The sequence below is a fragment of the Ailuropoda melanoleuca genome, chromosome 4 (assembly GCF_002007445.2).
Source record: "Ailuropoda melanoleuca isolate Jingjing chromosome 4, ASM200744v2, whole genome shotgun sequence".
NCBI classification, from domain to species: domain Eukaryota; kingdom Metazoa; phylum Chordata; class Mammalia; order Carnivora; family Ursidae; genus Ailuropoda; species Ailuropoda melanoleuca.
In genome coordinates, this window is record NC_048221.1 from 55,581,524 (window position 1) to 55,601,546 (window position 20,023).

The 20,023-nt window shown below is 58.3% G+C and overlaps 1 protein-coding gene across 2 annotated transcripts in view; it reads right to left on the reverse strand.

Annotated features, from left to right (window-relative positions):
- Positions 1-1,770: 1,770 nt before the first annotated feature.
- The window catches only part of EEFSEC (eukaryotic elongation factor, selenocysteine-tRNA specific), a 248,119-nt gene continuing 229,866 nt past the window's right edge, over positions 1,771-20,023 (reverse strand). Inside the window, exon 7 of one of the 2 annotated variants that reach the window (XM_034658872.1) lies at positions 1,771-2,294. In XM_034658872.1, coding sequence (XP_034514763.1) covers positions 2,104-2,294 — 191 coding nt within the window. In that variant the 3' untranslated portion in view covers positions 1,771-2,103. The remainder of the gene's footprint in view (positions 2,295-20,023) is intronic. The other variant, XM_034658873.1, reaches the window with a different exon arrangement.

Genomic DNA, 20,023 nt, shown 5'->3' on the forward strand with positions numbered 1-20,023 from the left:
CTCTGCTGGATCATATGACCCCTCATTTGGCCGGAGGAACAGTGATGTGCCCGAGAGTAGGGCAGGGGCCCTGCCCCTGAGCCCAGGGCTACTCTCCATCTCTACTTGCAGAGACCCCCAGAATGGGCCCAGAGGGAGGGGTCAGCCTCACATCCCTTGGTCAGGGAGGACTCAGCCTGGCTGGGGGTCCCCAGCATCTCTGGCCTCAGTTCTCCACACATATGCTGATGCTGGAGGGAGTTTCATCTGAGGTGCAAGGCCTGGGGAGACCCCAGCTCCTCCCAGCTGTGTCCACTCTAAAGGGTTGACAGCCACGAGAGGTGGCCAGCCTGGGACCTCTGCCCTGAAGCTCTCACGGGAAGACCGAGCCCTCTGGCTCCCTGGCCTGGAGTGGCTTCAGCCACGTTGCACCACAGGGGTGGGGGCTAAACGAGAGGGGGCCTGGACCCTAGTCTGCAGAGGGGTGAGGGCCAGGAAAGAAGTGCCACTGCTGATACTGGAGGCGTCCCCTCAGGCTCCGGCAGTGAGGCTCCAAGAAGCCAAGGGATAGTGGGCTTGAAGCACCTCGCTCTCCCTGCACCCCTCCCTCCCAGTTCATTCCCAGCCCAGGGGGAAGTGGGGGCCAGGCCTGGACTCTCCCTGCCTACCCAGCCCCCCGCTGTCACTCCAGACTGCCGTGCCTGGCCCGGCCTAATGTCGGGGTCCTGTGAGGGCAGGTGAGGGCATGCTGGCCAGTCGCCACCACACGCACCCTTCGAGCACGAAGGACCATGCCGTGCTGCTGGTGGGTTTCACGCTGCCTGTGGTCCAGGCCCCGCACACAGGATAGCGCGTTCCCCACACCGCTTCCTTTCTCCTCTCTGCTCTCGGCTCCAGGGCGGAAGCACTCCAAGTCACTGGATTGCCACTGCCCTGTTAATACTTTTTTTTTTAAAAGATTTTATTTATTTGACACAGAGAGAAAGAGAGCACTAGCAGGGGGAGGGGCAGAGGCAGAGGCAGAGGGAGAAGCAGACTTCCCGCTGAGCAGGGAGCAGGATGGGAGCTCGATCCCTGGATCCCAAGATCATGACCTGAGCCGACAGCAGATGCTTCACTGGCTGAGCCACCCCGGCGTCCCTCCATTAATATTTTTGATGCCACTTCTGCAAATGAAAGCATAACACACCAGAACGAAAGGGCAGCCTCCGCGTCTGTTTGGAGCCAAGTAAAGGAGCACTGGAACATCTGTACATCCTACAAATGTTAAAGCTTTGATTTCCCCTCATTCAGTTGGTTTCTTGATCGCACCCTTTTCTGAGTACCCCAGCTCAGGCTGCCTGGGCTTTGGAGGGTCCCCGGCCCACAGTGTGCTCTGCACTGGGCTCTGTCACCTGCCCTCACCTCCACACCTTGGGGAGTACGGGCCCCAAACTTGAGGGCAGAGGCCTAGGGACTCCTGGTGCGGGGCCAGGGGAGCAATCCCTCCAGCCTGCCTCTGCCCCGACGCCTTGGCCAGGCACCTTGCAGCTCCCCAGCACTCCTGGGTGCCCTTCCTGGCTGAGCCCTCTCTGGACTTCGCTGTCCAGAGACCCCCCCCATGTCCCTCATGGCCCAGGAGACCCCAGGGGCCACCCGGCCTGGCCTAGGGGCCTGACACCCTGTGGACTCCTCAGCCCACTCCCACTGGGCTCTGAGTTCCGGTCCCTCGAGCTCTTCTCCGGGCGGGAACCCTGCTGAACCCCTTGAGATTGCCCTTGGGAAGAGGTGAAATCACAGAGACCAGCAGAGTGGGCAGACACCACAGGACGTTTATTTGCAGCTGGCAAGTGCCGGGCCACCTGCGGCAGGGCATGGACAGGCCTTCCCGCGGCTGCCAGTGGGGCAGCCTGGGAAACACTGGCCCCCAGTCGGTGGGAAGGCGCCGGGATAGACCCTCCGGGCCCCAGCCCTGGTGCCACTGCCGCCACACCCCCTCAGGCTTGTCACCGGGACTTAGCACCGGGCCTGGGGCCTGTGTCTACTGGGTCGTGGGGATGGACATACTAAAGGAGGTCGAGGCACATCTGGTCGGACACTTGGCGTTGCAGCCCAGCCTGGGGCCTGGGCAAGGTCACTGAACACTCAAGGGGACTGGACCATGCGCTTGTGGGTGTCAAAGACGTAACGCTTGAAAGACAGGCTGAGGGCCACATGCTGCGCAGGCTCGGGCCGTGCGGCCCCCTCTTCCTGCTTGGCTGCCTCCCCTCGGCCAGCCCGGCCCCGTTTCTTGAGGGTGGACGTCAGGATCTTCTTGGACTCGGGGCTGAGGCCACCTGCAAGGCACAGCGGGACAGCCTGTTACTCTGCCACTCCCTAGCCTGCCCGCTCACCACCCCGGACAGGCAGCCACTCGTCCTGGCCCGTCTCCGAGTCTCCTTCCCCCAACTCAGCGGCACCCTTGCACTCTCCGAGGCCAAGCCAGGACTCCAGTGCTACCTGGCCTCACCGCCTTCTGCCTCCTTCCCCAGACAACAGGCCCCTGAGGCCTAGGGTCCACTCTGCCACCTAAATCCCTACATTTCACCCCCTCCCCCACTGTGCTAGTCCATGTCATGGGCCTGTCCAGCTTGGAGCTCAGCAGGGCTCCCCACCTCCGTCTCCCAGTCCCCTGCTCACCCATCCACTCTGCACACAGGCTTCTGTGTGGATCAGCCCCACACTTGGTGGCCATGTCCTTCTCCTGCTGTAAATGGTCCTGCTGTTTCCCAGAACACTCATGCTAAAACACGTATACCGCAACTTGACTTTGAGGCTCCCTGGGCTCGGTGTTCTCCCGCTGCCCCTGGATCCACTCTCTGCTCCTCTGTGTGCCTGGGAGACAGCATATGGGCTCCTGTGCCCTCTGGCTTCTGGTTGGGTTCAGCCAATGGGAGCCCCAGCAGACGAGAGGGTGGGAGAAGAGAGCAGCCGGGGTGTTGATTCCTGTTCCCTAAGGCCGGAACTCCTGTTGGGGATCCTTCTCCCTGGGCTGTCCCTCCACCCCCATGCAGGGGAGAGAGAGGCCCCCGCTGGTTTCCATCACATCTTACCGGCTCCTTTAAACAACCGCCCTCTGTTCACTCCCTCCACTATGTACAGTATTGTACAGTACATATTCACCCTCTCCAGACAAATGACTGAGTGGAAATCAGCTTCCTGCTAACACCCTAACTCCAACCCCAATTCTTCTAGCCCCTTCACCCACTGCTTTTGTGCATTCCCTGCCACCTTGAGGAACATGTGACCATTCCTGGGCTCCCTGCAGTCACACTTACGAGCCTCTGCATAGGCTGTTCCTTCTGCCTGGAACGCCCTTCCCCGCCTTGCCAATGGAAGAAGTCTTGCTCATCTTTGAGCACCAGGCTGCGACCCTTAACACCAGGCCTTCTCTGGGGCTTGTCTTTATGAGGAAACTGCCTGGTAGCAGCACGGCGCAGCGTCTTTGGGGGCCGCTCGCCAGGGTGAGCGCTCGGCTGCTTTGAGCATAGGTGGGGAGGCTCCGGCTCCCCCAAGGCTGTGGCCAGGCCTCAGACCAGCTCTGTACAAGCAGAGCACGCTGGAACAGGCTGCTCACAGCCCTGCTGAGGGAACCTGGCGGGAGCAAGTGGGAAGGGCGGCGGTGAGCGGAGGGGGTGCCGCGAGACTTGCATGGGGCAGGGAGGCCCAGTGGGTGGCAGCTCCGGGAGCGACTACTGAGAGAACTGGGTACACAGCCTTCATTCCTGGCAAGGGGCAAGTGAGGTGGAGCCCAGCCCACACTGTGCTTGCCAAGAGGGGTCCTGGCAGGCCTGTGTCCCCCCACTTCCTTCTAATATGCACAGAGGGGCTGTATTGGCCAGTGGACCAAGAGGTTGAGTCCAAAGCTGGCAGGAAGTTGGGCATAGGCACCAGGCAGAGGGCTCCCTTCCCTGCAAGCCCTGCTGCACCCTGATCTGTCTGCCAGCACCTGAAGGGCGTCTTCCTTTGCCCCAATGTTGGCTGGGTGTTAGCGGTCTCCCTGAGAAGCCAGATGTGACGCTCTGGTGTCAAGCTTCAGTGCCAGGAGGACCTTTGCTCATCATGTCTCAACCAGGTGGGGGGCTCGGAACAGCACGGGTGTGGATTATTCTGCTTAGACCAAGCACACATGCATGTTTGCTGAAGCAACCCCTTCATCTTACAGATGAGAAAATGGAGCCCCAAGGAGGGCATGGACTCACTCCAGGCCCAACAGTGAGTCAGGAAGAGTGAGGGTTGAACTCCGGGCTTGCACCTGTTGGCAAATGCAGGTTATTGCTCCCCAGCCCATCACTTGGTGGGGTCCACCTTTGGCAGACTCCTGAAAATGGTCCTGCAGGGGAATAGAGGCTTGAGAGCATCCTTGATGTTTAGCAAGGTGACCAGCAGGCTGCTTTAAGGGACACTGGAGAGTCTGCCAGGGATAGCTCTGCCTCCTCTAAGAAGGACTCAGTCTCCCTTCCACAGGCAGAGGTGAGACTGCTGGCCTCTCGAAGCCTGTACCCCGCAGGAAGGCTGGGACTCGCGGCTGACGTGAACGGAGCTCTGTACCTGCGGACCTGTACCAAGGGGAGCTGTGCTCCAGCCGGGCAGCAGAGTGTCTGATCGCAGGCCTGACACCCAGCCGGTCAGCACACCTCTGGGATGGGGCATAGGAATGGCCCCAGGCCAGGCCCCCAGGCTAGCGCCAGGCCTGCAGGTATCTGCCTCCCCGAATTGGAGGCCCAGCCTTCCTTCTGCAAACAGAGAAGGTGGCTGGCACCAGACCCTGACAAATGGCACGGGCAGCCTGTCTCCCTCCGGTGCCAGGAGGTCTGACGGCTGAAGAGGCACGGGGCTCCCCGGCGTCTACGCCGGGCCGGGGAGACAGGCGTGGCCCAATCGGAGGCCCATCTCGCCCGCACTGGCTCTCACTACACACAGTGCATACCTCACACTGCCCAAAGCAGGCAGACCCAGAAAATCTCTCGGGCACTGGTGAAGACGTGGCCATTTAATTGTTCTTTTGAGATGGTCAGGCTCATTTTCCTGCTCCATTTGGGGGTGGCCTGGACACAATACCCAAAAAGCCTCACCAACAGGTAAAGCTGTTGATTTGGAGCAAATGTCCCTGGGAGCCGCTCTGTTTTACGCTGGCCTTTCTCCCCCTTGGCCAGACAGCCAATGGAAGTGAAGGGCAGCTCAGGATGTCAGGGGTTGAAGCTGCTGCCCACGCCGAGCTTCTCCCAACCTGGCCCTGCATCTTCCTCCGGAAAACATTCACACAGTGCTCCAGGACTGAAGACAATGGTGGTGACCACACAGACCAGGGCCTGGTCCCCCTGGACTTTATGAGTCTGAGAAGGGGCAGAGAGGAAATAAGCCAGCAAGATAATCCAGATAGCCACCAAGGCGATCCAGGAAGCAAAACTGCTGTGTCACCAGGAGGGGAGGGTGGCCAGGTCGTACGTGCCCAGGGCAGGAAGAGCTCTGAACGAGGGCCAGGTGACAGGGACTGGGTGCACGTAGACCCTGGGCGAGGGTCTGCAGGCAAAGGGAGTCTGAGTGCCAAGTCCTGGGGTGGGAGGGAATGAGCGTGATGCTCGAGACGGACGAGGATGTGTGGCTGCATGTTGGTGGAGCTGCAGGGAGACCACAGCTTACCACGTCCGTATACTGCACCCTGTGTGCCAGGCTCTTCGGGCGCCCAAACCAGGGAGGGTCCCAGAGACCTTGGGGGGCTCAGAGTGGTGAGGGAGGTGGCCAAATGCCAACTGTCCACCTGCCTGGCGTCCACCAGGGCTCCTGACACTTTTTGTGGGCCCCGGGGACACAGAGGCAAGCAGGACCTTCCTGCTCTCGCGGAGCTGCCACCCTCTCTTAGGGACCTCCCTCTGAAGCACCCCCTGGTAGGCCACAAAGGTCGGGCAGCTATGTGTCACCCCTCCCGGGATGGCCCCTGACATGGGGAGCATGCCTGGAGCTCCTGGCTTTTGCTCCTGCATTCCTCCCACAAGACCTGGCCCATATTGCATCTGAACCGTTCGTTCCCCTCACCCCAACACACCAGGTGCATTCCCACCTTGGGGCCCTGGCATTTGCTAGTTCCTCCACTGGAAGATCTGCCCCAGGAGTTCCATTGGCTCCCAGGTCTACCTCCTTCTAATCGCTGTGCAAATGTCACCTCCTGGTGAGGCCTTCCTGACCACTTTCACCCCGGCTGCCCAGACCCCTCCTACCCAGCTCTAGTTTTTCCAATAGCTATTACCCACCTTCCGACATACCGCTGTGAGTTCCTCATTCTGATGTCGGTCCTCTGCCCCTGCTAAAATACAAGTTCTACCGTGGCAGGGATTTTGTCTCTACTCATGGCTCAAAGAATACTACCAAGGAATAAGCACCGGCTACGAAGCTCCCGCAGTGGTCACCGCGTGGACCCAGGAGCCCATTCTACGCATTCAGTCCTAATAAGGAACCCGAGGTCTGTACACACAGATGTCCCCACGCGCGCAGGCACTTAACCCTCACAGCACAGTGCGGAAGACACCGAGGCCCAGGTCAGTAACTGGCCCCAGGTCACACAGGTCTGGAGAGGCGGAGCTGGGCTCGGTAAGGTGACCTGGTGCCAAGGTCTAGGGCACGTGGCCTGTGAAGTTACAGGGGCGCTGAGACCTGCAGGAGGGCAGTCAGGATAGGAGTGGCGTGCGTGCGCTGTGGCAAAACATTCTGGGAGATGAAGTGACACCTGAGAAGAGTTTAAAGTTACGCAGAGACAAATTTACCAGTTAACTGGAAAAAACCTCCACAGGAATAGAAATTGTTAGAAGAGTTCTGCTCTAACTTGCAGAAAGAAAAGACTAGACTAGAAGACCATCCACTAGGCTGTCAGAGATCAGGAGTGAGTTACAGGCAACACTTTCTTCTTCCATCTGCTTTCCTCTGCTTCCCAAGGTTGCTGGGTTTCTTTTCTTTTCCTTTCTTTTTTTTTTTTCTTTCTTTCTCTTTCTTTCTTTCCTCTCTTTCTTTTTCTCTCTCTCTTTCTTTTTTAAGGCTTTATTTAATTATTTGGGGGGGGGCGGGAGCAGGAGCCAGGGGAGGAGCAGAGGGAGAAGTAGCTCTTCACTAGCGAGACGTGGGGCTCGATCCCAGGACCCTGACATCATGATCTGAGCTGAGGCAGATGCTTAACCGACTGAGCCCCCAGGTGCCCCTCTGCTCCCCAAGGTTTTTCCTGTGAGCTTAGGTGCTCACGGGGCTGTCTACCAGGGACTACCGGCATGACCTCCTGCATCCAGGCCCGAGCCCAGAGGAAGCAGAGTGCTGCCCAGTGCAGTCTGGCTGCTGAATGCACGGGCCACACAGGAAGGCAGTGGGGAGGGTCAGAGGGCTCTAGGAGGGTGGGCAGGGGAGGAAGGGGAGGGTGGGAAGGGGCTGCCACCCCGGGCCAGGTCTGCCTCCACGTCCTGGTTAATGCTCTCAGAGCTGCTGTGGGCCAGGAAGTTCACTGCCGTCTCTAGGCCAGTGGGGTCATCTCTGCAGCAATCCGGCTCTGCCTGCTGAAGGGTGGGCTGAGCACAACCTCAGGCCATGTTCATGGCTCCTCCATGGCCGCTAGCAGTTCTTGATTTCTGATGCTGCTGCTCCATCAAGGGTAATAACTGGGAGGCACGGGCTTAGGGCATCGCCTTCCACAGCCTCCCAAGGGCCCACTCCCTGCTTCTCACCCTTGCTGTCCTGTCCTGGTGTAGGAGACCTCTGGGGCTCTCCCCCAGGGGGACTTCCTCCCTCGTCCTGCCCCCAACTGTGGAGGAATTGGTCGAAGGCCCATGTTGAGTTCTGGACTTGGTTCCACCAACAGGATAAAGTCTATCTTTTACTCGGCATCTAAGACCCTGGGTCATCCAGCATGTGCCTCCCTCAGCCCCTCACCCTCTGCTTCCTCCCACTCTCATTCTCTGACTCTCCAGTCAGGAGACATCAAGCAGGGCCTCCAACTAGTTCCCTGTGTCTGGAATGCTCTTCCCTCCCTTTCCTGTCTGGCTAATGCCTGCTTTGCCACTGTCTCCGTGGAAGGCTTTCCCTCACCTGCTTAGGCCGAGTGGAATCCCTCCTGAAACCCTGCTTGGCATGATTTTTGCTTTTTGCATCCCTCTCCCCAGTGGTCTGTAAGGGGAAGGTGGGGGACTGCCCTGTAGTGCTGGGCACAGGGCCTGGCAGGCAGGCTCAGATAGCTTCGCTGGGTGAAGGCGAAGGGAAGGAGCCGTCTTGCCCAGGTGTGTAGGGCAGCAGAAATAAGAGACACGTTCCCACAGAGCCCGTGCCTCTGGGACGAGGAAATACCTGTCTGCAAACTGGCGGCCCAAGGAGATGCCCAGGCTCAGATGGCAGGGCCCCCTGCCCCGTGTGACCTGGAGCCCGGCCCCCTACCTGGCGGGGTGTGCACAGAGTAAAATGAGCTACGTGTGTTCACACGGCGACCATTACTCCAGAGGGCCTCGGCACACATCTCTGGCTCCTTTTCCCCAAACCTCAGGATTCTTGGAGCTGGGCTGCCCTGCTCCATTCCCCAACGAACCCGGGCTGGGATGCAGTGGGGGTGGGCCGGCATGACCCCGGGGTGACGTTGCTTGCCGTGGCTTTCCTTGGGGACACTCTCCCAGGGCCGGGCTGGCCTTTCTCACCGAGCACCAGCTCCACACAAAGGCACAGTGGGCTGGAGGCTGCTGGGTCTTGGCTTGGGCCAGGGGTAATCAGGGAAGAATGCGGGAAGCACAACTGTTTCCCAAGCCCTGGCCGCGGGTGCCGCCCTGACATGGCCATCAAAGGCCAGCAAATTGCCTCCAATTGCTGGCGTCGCTTTCATGTTGGGGGCCAGACTGGAAGAGGGGCCTCCACGCTGGTGGGCGGCTTGCACCCCCCCCAGTGAGAACTGAGCCCTTGCAAGCAGCTTGGGGTCACGGGCCCCCTCGGTGGCCCCATGGGGCTGCAGCCAACTCCAGCCACTTCAGTTTCCCCTCCTGGAACAAGCAGCTTTGGAAAGAGCCGAAATGACAGGGCAGAGAGAGAGAGCTGGGGCAAGGGGCGGGAGGCCCTTTTTCAGGTCAGTATCCTGGTGATGACGGATGGGCTCGGGAGCTCAGAGGGACATGCCTGGCAGCTGGGCTGGGCTGAGATATGGGGTGGCCAGGATGGATGGCCGTGGAGGGCCTTGAAGCCAGCCAGTCCCTGAGTCTAGACTGGATGTTCGACCTGTGGGCAGGAGAGGCTACCCAAAGGAGGGGACCTCTGTCAGCGCGGTGGAGGTCTCTCAAGCAGCATGGCTGCACCATTACCCAGTGGGCTGCAGTGTCAAACGTCACCTGAAGAAAGAGGGGTCTCTGCCTGCCTGCCCTGTTAATGAAGTTGCCCCGTACAGGTCACAGGTGGTCACAGGAGGTATGGGTGGCACGGCGCCTGAGGAGACCTCTGATGTGGCTAATGTGGCGGCCTGTGCAGGATGGACCACTGGGGAGGAGGCTGGAGGTCAGTTTGGCTGGGAGGGGGCTGAGGGGGGCAGAAACGGGAGGCAGATGCAGCCAAGGCAGAAGTGGCCCTGACACAGCGGGGTAGGGCCCTGTCACGTCTGATCGCACAGGGCTGTTGCGGCCGCCCCATCCGGCAGGGACGCTGAGCTCAAGGACTTGCCCATGGCCCCACAGTGGTTGGTGGTGGAGCAGAGATTTGAACCCTGATCCTTCTGTAGGCCAGTGGCCTAGGGCACTGTGGGCCCTGTACAAGCTTGGCTCCGACAGCGCCAGGGGAGAAGAGAGGCCCAAGGAGGACAGGCAATGTGGTTTTCAGTGCAAGGCCCAGAGGCGAGCTGGTACTCGGAGGGCCAAGCATGTTAGGGAGAGCCTGACCGGTGCCAGGAGACAGTGGGAGCACTGTGAGTGGAGAGGCGAGAATGGCTGGCAGGGCAGCCCTTGGGGACACCAGTCAGCTGGCTCCCTTTGCTGAGGCCCCCGACCTCATCTGGGAGAGGTGCTGGTGACCATGGAACCCTCTCACTGTCTCTTTGTCAGCCCTGGTTTTTCGCATTTATCCCGGGGAGCGCAAGCCGTTAACGTGCTGGTTGGGGCTGGGAAAGCTGCCTGGTTTTCTCTCCTTTCTCTTCCTGCCATGGATCCCGTATGTAAACAAAGTTGCAATTTGCTTTAAAAAGATAAGGTGATTAAGTTTTTATCAGACATGTACTCCGCTGTCCCTGCAACAAAGGGAATTAGGGGAAGGCGGGCGACAGAACAGGCCCTTTATTGGAATCGCGCTCTTTCTGAGGCTCTCGAGCGCGCACTCGATGGGCTCCTCGCGGCCCCTTTGATTGGGTGGAGGCGAGGCAACGGGCGCCCGCACCCCCATTTTGATGTCTTAATGTTGCCTAATTCCTCCTTTAATTTATATTAAGCTTCTTAGCAGCAATGATGAATTCTTCAAAAACAAAAAAGGACCCTTTGCACAAATCTTTCCCACACCATGTAAATTGTAATTATAATGTAGTCAAGCCTTTGGAGATTGGGGGTGCGTGGGGAGGGAAAAACAGCGCATTATGTGGAAGGAAGGATTTTGCTTTAAGGCAAAAACAAAACCATTTTGAAAAAGGAAATGACTTGGCCTCAAGAATCGGAGGCTCCATTATTAGAAGGGCAGCCCAGGTGGAGGAAAGTTTGCTGTCACACAGGGGGACAGTGAGGGGCAGCTGCTGTGGGGCTGGGGGCGTTCTGAACCAGCCAACACCCAACACTGGACTACCTGTTCTTCCCAGGGGTGGCCCAGCGCCAGCATGATACCTGCTCACCTGCGGCGGGGCCTCATCTCCCTGAAGTGGCTGTGGGGGTACTCGTCCCAACAGCCCGGGACTCTCCATCCCACTCAGGTCAGTCCAGAAGCTCAGGCAGGGCTCAAACCCCTGCTAAGTCTGCACAGCCCCGAGTGGGGAGCCTGCCTGGCATCTCTGGTGGCTGGCCTTGTCGTCCATGAGGGCCCATCCCTCAGGGTTCCCCCAGACCCTGCAGGAGTAGGTTGCTGCCACTGGGGCCTCGGGTGCTGGCCTCCTGGCGTGAGCTGCCATGTGCCTTCTTCTGGTCTGCTCCTGGGTCTCCTGCTGGAGAGATCTTTCCAGAACAAAAACCTCATCGTCCCTCCCAGCTCAAAATCTTCAGACATTCCTTAGGCAAGTGTCCAAATTCCTCTAGCCCAGCTTCTCCCAAACTGCCTCCTGCAGACCCTGTGTGTTCTCACCTTCACCACTCACCCCTACACAGCCCCCCACCCACTCACAGGACTTCACCACTCACCTCTGCACAGGGTCCCAACACTCACCCTGCCCTGGCTCTGTACTGGTGCTCTCTCATCTTGGGGTGACCCACAACACTTGTCTACCCGGCAAACCTCACTCCTTTGGTTTCTCAGCAAAAGGCTTCGCATCTTGGCTTGGCTTTCTATGATGCCTTCCAGGCCTCTATCCTCCAAGAAGACCACAGCTGTCCAGACCCTGTGTCCTCAAGAGACAAGGTGCAGCCTGCAGCAGTGGCCGGCAGCTCCAGTAAAGGGTGCTACTGGTGACCTAACCCCGCCTGCACTCTGCCTCATCTACCAGTGGGCTGGGCCCCAACAGCTGGCTCTTTCCCAAGGGTGACCATGCCATCCCCCAGAGGGTCAGAGCTCACCCACCTGTCCGTCTGGCTCCTAATCACCCTCCCACTGCTGGGCAGCCGAGTCAGGTCCTGTCAATCTGCAGGAGGCTTGGGGAGCAAGAGGTTGGCCAACTGCCTGCTGGGCTGCTAGAGGAGGTAGGAATGCACTGGCTCTTTCCTTCCCAACACTCCACGTCTGCCCAGATCTAGAGGCCTGCACCTCAGCACCCAGGGGACCTGGACCCTGGTCCAACCCCTAGGCTTATGCTCCCCAACAGCACAGGTGGTACAACCATGGGGGTGGGGACCTGACTGTTCAGAGGGAATGGGCCAAGTGCTCCATGAGGGGGTGTGCCAAACATGGGTGTGGTGGTGGCGGGGGGGGGGGGCTCTGGTGACTGCAACCTGGGGATGGAGCTGAGCTGCCTCTGAATAGCAATTTCCAGAAGGGGAGCCTGGACACTAGTATCCACAGAGACTCCTTCCGGTTGGCCCTCTAGCCTGAGGTTTGACAAAATCTCTAGTGGGGAAACAGGGGTGAGGCAGGCTTCACAGGTCAGTGGCCGGGTAGGGGACTGGCTAGGTCATCTGCCTCCACCTCTGCCACCACTGTCATAGGACACTGCTTAGCTAGTGTCCTCCTCAACACACCACCCGGCCCGGTGGGTTCAGACAGCATCTCATTCAAGCTTCTAGACATCCTATAAGTCACTTTCTAGGCAGGCGAAGTGACTGCCCAAGGTCACACAGCCGGTAAATGGGGAGTGGCACTTTGCATTCAAGCCTGTGGCTTTACAAAGCTGTCTGCCTGCTGCAGGCCTGACTCTAGCCATGGGCCTGGCCACCCCAGGGCCCTGCTGCTTCTCACTGGGAACAAAGCAGCAGGGATGGCAATGCCATGGGTGGGGGGTGTGGCATAGGGGGCTGAGGCTACTGCCATGGCAGGGGAGGAGACGGCATAAGGCAAGGGCGTTGGCAAGACTGGGGACCACTATGACTTGGGCAGCGGGCATCTCCCACTTGGCACCTCCCAGGCTGGGGCAATGGGTGCTGGGCCAGGTGGGGACCTTATTTCCAGAGACTTCCAGGGATGATGCCTCACATGCCTCTCTGTTCTGGGTTCCACTGGGGGCACTGCTGGAACTTGGCCACTACCTTGACAGACTCTGAGGGCGGCCTAAATGGCAGAGAGGGGGTCTGAAGTAGAAAGACCATCTTGTGTGAGGCAGGCCTAGCCTAAATTGCCCCAAGGATGGGCATGAGCCAGTTCTCAATAATCATGAAAAGAACAGCAATGGTAAGCCTAGCTAGCTTTCACTGTGCCTTTATTACGTGCCAGGCCCTATTCAGAGTGCTTCTATACATGCTGCTTGTCCATTCCTCAACTGCTCCCTGGGTGCTGACTCCATCTATACACACGGGAACAGAGGCACAGAGAGAGCCAGTACGAGCCCAGCGTCACACAGCAAAGATGCGGTAGGCTGAGCTCAAACTTGCGATCTGGCTTCAGACTCTGCTGCAGCACATGCTGGTGCCCATCGGGCCACCCTCAGGCACTGGGCCTGCCCCCACATGACGTCTGTCATGGGTGTACCTGAGCTCATTTCCCTGACTGTGACTCTCTGAGGACAGAGATTAGATCCCAGACCTGGCACAGTGGCCAGGGAAGGATCAGAAAAGCACTTTTCCATGCCTTAACCTGTGCAAAGAGGGAACAGTATCCTCTCCATCGTTCCGAGAAACTGAGGCCCAGGGATCCGAAATGATTCACCCAAGGTCCCACAGCTAGTGGCAAACGAGTGATCATACATCCTCATTAGTACCTGGATCCCAAGTCCTTTTCCAGAGAGCTGGAGAAAAGGGGTCTCCCTTCTCTCAGACGGCACTGCAGGATGCCACCTTTCTGCTGGTACTGATGGTGAACACGACTGTGCCAATGATGTACACACGCATATGCACGCACACACATATGCACAAGCATGCACACGTGAGCATACACACACACAAGCCTCTGGACCGAGAGACCCCCTGGAGCGTGGGATCCATTCCTTTGGTGGGTTCTGTTTAGCTCCCAGAACACAATGGCCACAGAGTCATTCTTAGGTAATCATCACAGGGCAGTGACCAAGGCAAGGAGCTTTCCTAGACACAGGCCTCAGTGAGAGCGCGCAGGCAGGGGCAGGGGAGGGCGGGGGATGGTTCACAGAGGCAGAGCTCTGAGCCCATGGCCCAGGTCTGAACACCACGCCATGTGGCCTTACTGCCCCGCTCTGCGTGTCGGTGTCCTCCTCAGTCAGGATGAGGGATGACAGGAGTAAGGCCTACAGCAGGAGCTGCCTCCTGGAGACCGACGGCTGCTCCTGGACTCTCCCCAGTCTGCCCCTCCACGCAGAGGCCAGGATTAACCCCTCGTGCAGGTGCCCCCCCCCCCGCCCATGGACGGCCCTTCCAGGCCAGCTGTGGGGGAGGGGCACGGTTCCTGGTGGCCCCCAAGGAGACTGTCCCTGCCACCAAGGGAGCTGAATTTTAATACTCCAAACACTCACTCCCTAAATGTGTACACTCTTTAACAGCAGTTAATCTTCAATTAAAATACCTAGAGCAGAAACTAAGATAACTGGTTTAAAAGGTAGGGCTTATTGACAATAAAAGTCTTCTTCATATTGCTTTTCTTTAAAAAAAAATTCCACATATTAAAAATGTCATTTTTATGACTTGGGGAAAAAAAACCTCATCCAGAATAATGAAGGCGAACAAAGGCCCGGGGAGCAGTCATCTTCCAGGGGCCATATGCGGCGTCCTGATTACTGTATCAGCCCCATTTCCAGAGTGGAGGGAGAGGCGGCGGGCAGGCGCCAGGGCTGGCTGTCCTCTGCAGCTGACAGGGAAGGGCGGGTGGGGAGCTCCAGGGGTCCCTATCCATACTCTTGATTTGACAGCCGGGGGCTCCGATGGTTTACCTCCTCCCCGATCTGTGAAGACTGCAGCTGGGGTGCCCACCCTTCCACACAGACGCACGGAGCTGTGAGCACACGCACATCCCCTCATGGGTAGGTCCCAGGCTTGGCTGGTGGCCCTCAGGCCCACAGAGGTTGGTGTGTGCATGGGGCTGACGCACCCACCCGGCCTGCCAACACGCAGCATGCCCTTACTGCACACATGCAGTAGCCAGCTGACATCTGTCTGCTGCATATACCAGGCACCAGGACCTGGGCCGGCTTCCACCACTTCCACCTTCATGCACGCATGACTGCGTCGGTCCCCAGTGCCCGATGCAGGGCCTGGCACAGAATAGGTTCCTGCAACTGGCATCACTGCCTTCTTCTCATCTTGTCCTGGTCCTTCTCCTCCCTGCATTTATACCATAACTGCCTCTGGATCACTTTTTTCCAAACACTGTCTCTGGCTCTGCCCTGGGCAGGATTTAATCATTTGGTGGCCCCAGCACTCAGATCCTTCATCATGGCCTGGTGGGGGTTATGTTACATATGGGAGGCCGCCCCTCCCCTGAGTCTGGATGCATATACAGGCTTTGGCTTGGAGTACCTCTAACCGGGTGTTCCTCCACCCTCAGGAGCCGGGGCTGCATGGGGCCCGGGGAGGACTGGCCCAGGGTTGGGCACAGTGCCGACGGAGCCGAGCCGGTATCCATGGGTGTCTCTATGCCAGTAAGAACACATGAGGGGTTCCTGTCTGGGAAGTGCAGCATGCGTATCCCAGAACAGCTGTCATCATGGCCCATTTCCCAGGCGTGGCCCTGTGCCACAGCCAGCCATAGGAAGGTCACTGGGTCAGGAGCTCTGGGCTCTGCACGCAGGGTACTTGGGAGATGGCCCATAAATCTCAGTTTCCATGTCTGTGAAATGGGCCAAACAAGCCCCTGCTCTAGCAGGGAGTGGGGAACAGCCCCTCAGAGAGGCAGGGAGCAGATGTGGCTCAGACGCCCAGAAAGAGCCGGGCATGGGAAGGGGCCCTGCAGATGCATGCCTGCCTTTCCCAGCCCTGGAAACAAGGCCTTCTTCTGCTTTGTTCTTTTCAAATGAAGTCTGTGGGCGCCTTAAACATCAGATGCCTGCGCTCTTGGTGCTGAGGAGTGAGCTGTCACACACGGCTCCATGCATACGGATGCTCGTCTGCCACACACGTGCTCCTATGTGGATGTGACGGCAGGGGCTGAGGTGGCCTGAGGTTGGCTCAGAGGAGGCCCCTGTCCTCTACAGACCTGACAGGCCAAGAGAAACCCAGGGAACCAGGAGACGGTGAACACTGGCAGAGCCCTGGGCAGAGAGGCTGCACTCACCACCCCCTTCTTGGATCACGGCGCCCCCACACCAGCCAGGGGCACTTGGAGCCCTGTAGAGAGTGAGCCTGGGCCAGGTGCCCACAGTGTCCCGTGTCACCCTCCAACAGCTAGTCAGGTGTGGTCACCAGTGTGGCTGGGGAGTGAAAGATGAACAGAATGGCCTGGCCACTCAGAGAGTGAGGGGGCCTCCATTACCTTGACCGGCTCTGCACAAAGCCCACAGCCAGGCTGGTCAGGGCACACGGCTGGGCAGGGCTGCAGGGCAGCAGGCATATGGCCTAGCATCTCGAGGTTGGAGGCACTTCTGAGTGTCATCTGGGGAGGCCATGCCAACCCTGGAGGGGTGGGGGCTCTTCTGCCTCTTGGGCAGAGGGAGGAAGCTGGTGCTGTGAGATAGCCATGGCTAGGGGCTGAAGGTGACCTCACTTCTGGCCTTTCGGAAGCAATGAGCACATCAGCGGCCACTGTCTTCAGCCTGGCTGCAGTTTTCCACATGCACACACATACCCGTGCCATGGGCTCCGCAGTGCTTGACTCTAGACCGTCCCTCCTTCTCTCCCCGTGCCCTCCCTGTGGTAGGTATGAGACCTACCGCACCCCCTCCACAGAACAAGGGAAGTGGGAGAAGGAACAACGGAAAGCTACAGGCCTCCACACACTCACCCCATCTGCACACCTGAGCTTGGAATGGCCCATCCCGCTTTCACCGGGCAGAGACTCAGGCCCCGGCGCTGAACAAGCCCCACCCATTTGTCGTAATCAAGACCTTGAATTGCCAAAGCAATATAAATCATATCTGAGTTCTCTGAGGAGGCAGGAGAGCCCCCACCCCACATTTTCATGAGGGAACTCACTCTCACAAGACATGGGTAGCTGCGAGGACACAAAGAAAATTTAGGCCCACTGTCTTCTATTTTAAAATGCAGTTATTTGGAGGCAGTACACCTATTGTGCCTGGCTCCCCTGCCTCTAGAACTAAAATCCAGATGTTCAGCATCTCGCTTGTGCCCCCACACTGGGCCACCCTACCCATCTGACTCCCAGCTTTGGCTGTTTGAGCAGCAGGCCAACAACGTGGAAAAGTGGGTGGGATCAGATTGGCATGGGCCAAGGCCTGATCACGAGCACACTATGTGCTTGCCCTCAAGGTAGGCAGTTCACCTACTCTCTCATTTGTAAAATGGGCACAGTCCCTATTGCACACGTTCGATCGTGGATTAATGCAAAAGGAGGGTCATGGCACGTAGGAGGAGCTCCAGAAATGCCTGGCTTTCTCTCCTCTCTGGTGGCCCTGCTAACACAGGCAAACGGTGGTGGCTCTGCGTCCTCATGGGACTCTGGATTCGGGCTGCTGGCCGAGCTCGTCATAGCAGTGAGATGCTATGGTGAGGTACTGACCCCGCGCTTGCCCTGCATGTGGTGAGCCCTCCCCAAACACTGGCGGCTGTCATTATGGCCCAGGCCAGCGGCTCGTACTTCAGGCACCCTGTGCGGTGTCCCTGGTTGCTCTGCCAGCTCTCAGCCACCCCAGGTCAGATCAACTGGGCTCCAGATTCTGAGGAGGGACTTAGCCCAAACAAGCACCAGGCCCAAGGCTCGGCTCAGACCATGTCAGACAGTCAGTGGGAGATGGGGCTCTTGGAGTGAATCCAACACTCCCCTCTCCTGAGGTCAACCATAGCACGCTCCCGGTCAGGGTGGGTCCGTGAAATCACTGTGTCGAATGAAAACCAAAAGCCCTCTCAGTGTTCCTGTAACTGGACCATGTTTATAAGCGGGGGCCTCCTGTGATCAGGCAGCCAACCCCTTCCGGGAGGGTGGGGTGAGCTCCCAAGTGCCCAGGGTGGGCCCTCCCCAGAAGGATGGCTTTGCCACTGACCACTGTGTGGCTCAGGATGGCCGCATGAGCTCTCTGGGCTGGCTCATCGTCTGGCAACTGGGGCTGAACAGAGTATTTGTGTCCCAGACAGCTGGGAGGGTGCCAGGGAGGAGCAGATGGTGGAGACTGTGTGGGGGGTTTGATGCCCTTCATCTCCTTGTTGGACAACTATCAATCATCGGATGGTACTAAGCCCCCTTGCCACCCAAGCCCCTGTGCTCCGTCTGCAGACCAGGTTATAAATGACCCCAGCATGTAGCTCCTCCCCGATGGCCCATCTCTCCTGTCCCTCTTTCCATGACTCTAACTCAGTCAATGGACACGGCGAATGGCCTCGGTCCCCAGCTCCCGCTGGCCCCTACCCGGAAGGCCTTCCCTAGTCTCTCTGCCTAGCTGATTTGTCCTTTAAGTAGCAGCTCAAGCGGATTGTCTTCTTGGTGCCACCTGCCCTGGGATGGGTCCTGCTATGCATGATAGACTCATAGGCTCCTGAGGGTTCTGACCCCACAATACGGAAAAGGGGAGGTGTCAAGTACACTGGGGAGGTCCTAAAGATTGTCAGCCTGGGGGATCCTCTGCCTTATATCAGAAAAGCAGATCAGATACCCTCCCCCCCGCCCCGCCCTTTTCTACTTTGTCTTCTAGACTGGGTTTTTCTGAGAGCACCTGCCTAAAGGGGATGAGCACCCAAAGAGGGCAGGGCTGGCCTCCCTCTGCCAGACACGCTAGCCACACCATGTGAAAACATGTGGTCAGTGAGGAGAGATCTGGGTTGTGACAGACTGTACCAGGGAGGCCCAGGCCACGCTGGTCCCTTACTGGAAAGAAGTGAGCCCGTGGTGGGTGTTTCTGCTGGCCCCTCTCACCTCTGGATGAATTCTAGGCGCTCGGGCCCGGCCTGCCAGCCCCCAGGGCCCCAGGGAAGACTGCAGTCCCTAGCTTCAGCTACACTCCTGGTGCCCACCCGATGCACCCCGCCCTGTACCACCCTGTTGCCTTCTCTAGCTAAGCCATGAGGGCTGCTCCTCTGGACGCCTCTGGAAAGGCCCATTGTCTGCATTTGCCTGCTTGCCTTTGCAGAGCTTTCTCCCTGGGCTGTGAGTTCCTTGAGAGGTGGGACTGTAAGGCACTCACCACCCAGCCCCAGGCCCGAGCAGGGTCCGGCACATGCATTTACTCAACCTTTACCCAAGCATGCTGATTCGGTCCCTAGCCTCACTGGGCTTACACCCAGTAATTACTGGGTGAACAGACCATGACATCGGAAGTTAGCAAGTGCTATGGCTCTGCTAGGTATACGTTCTCATCTAAACGTGCTCTTGCATTAGGCCCTTTAGCCACAGCAACCCTATGAGGAAGTCCTATCATTTCTCTCAACTTAGAAAAGAGGAAACTGAGGCCCAGAGAGGTGAAGTCATCTTCCCAAGAACACACAGCTAAGTAAGTGGTGGAGCTGGACTCCTGACTGGCTTGGGCTTGAGAACGTGTGTTCTCACCATTTGGCAACAGTGCACCTCTCACACGCCTGGAAAGAAAGAGCAGGGTGTCTTGAGTGCAAGGACTGTGAGGTACTGACTGACACAGATGAGGAGGGGGCCTTTGGGTGGTGTTTTAAGCTGACCTGAAGAAGGTACACAAGGAAGTCATGGGAAGGAAAGGGGACAGCGCTGTGGGCATAGGGAATGGCATGCGCAAAGGCCCGGAGAAGGGAAGAGGCTGGAGCTTGGGAGGAAGTGACTTAAAGCTGGTGTGGTGGCACGGGGAGAGTGAGAAGCCTGGAAGGGGTGGCCACAAGAAGCCACGGGGGTTGACGTGGGCCTCAGTGGATTATGAATGAATGAATGAATGAACGAATGAATGAATGATGGAGTGAATAAATGCATTGTAGCAAGGCAGGGGAGAGAGCTGTGGAAACAAGGGGTCAACGACATCCTCTCCCAGATCCCTTCTCGGGGACAATGACCCCTCTGGCTGTCGCCGTCAAAGGTCACTGTGAACTTATCCCCCAACTCCAGGGAGTATGACCACCACCCCACATGTGGGTTGGTGGACTGTGGCTAAGCCCCTGAAGGTGGCCAGGCCCAAGCACAGGCAGCAGGAGCTGGGAAAGCAGTAGGCTTCCAGACCTGGCAGGAAGCCACCCAAGATGCTGACCGTCTGCCCAGTGGGTCAGACTGACGGATGTGGTGCAGGGGC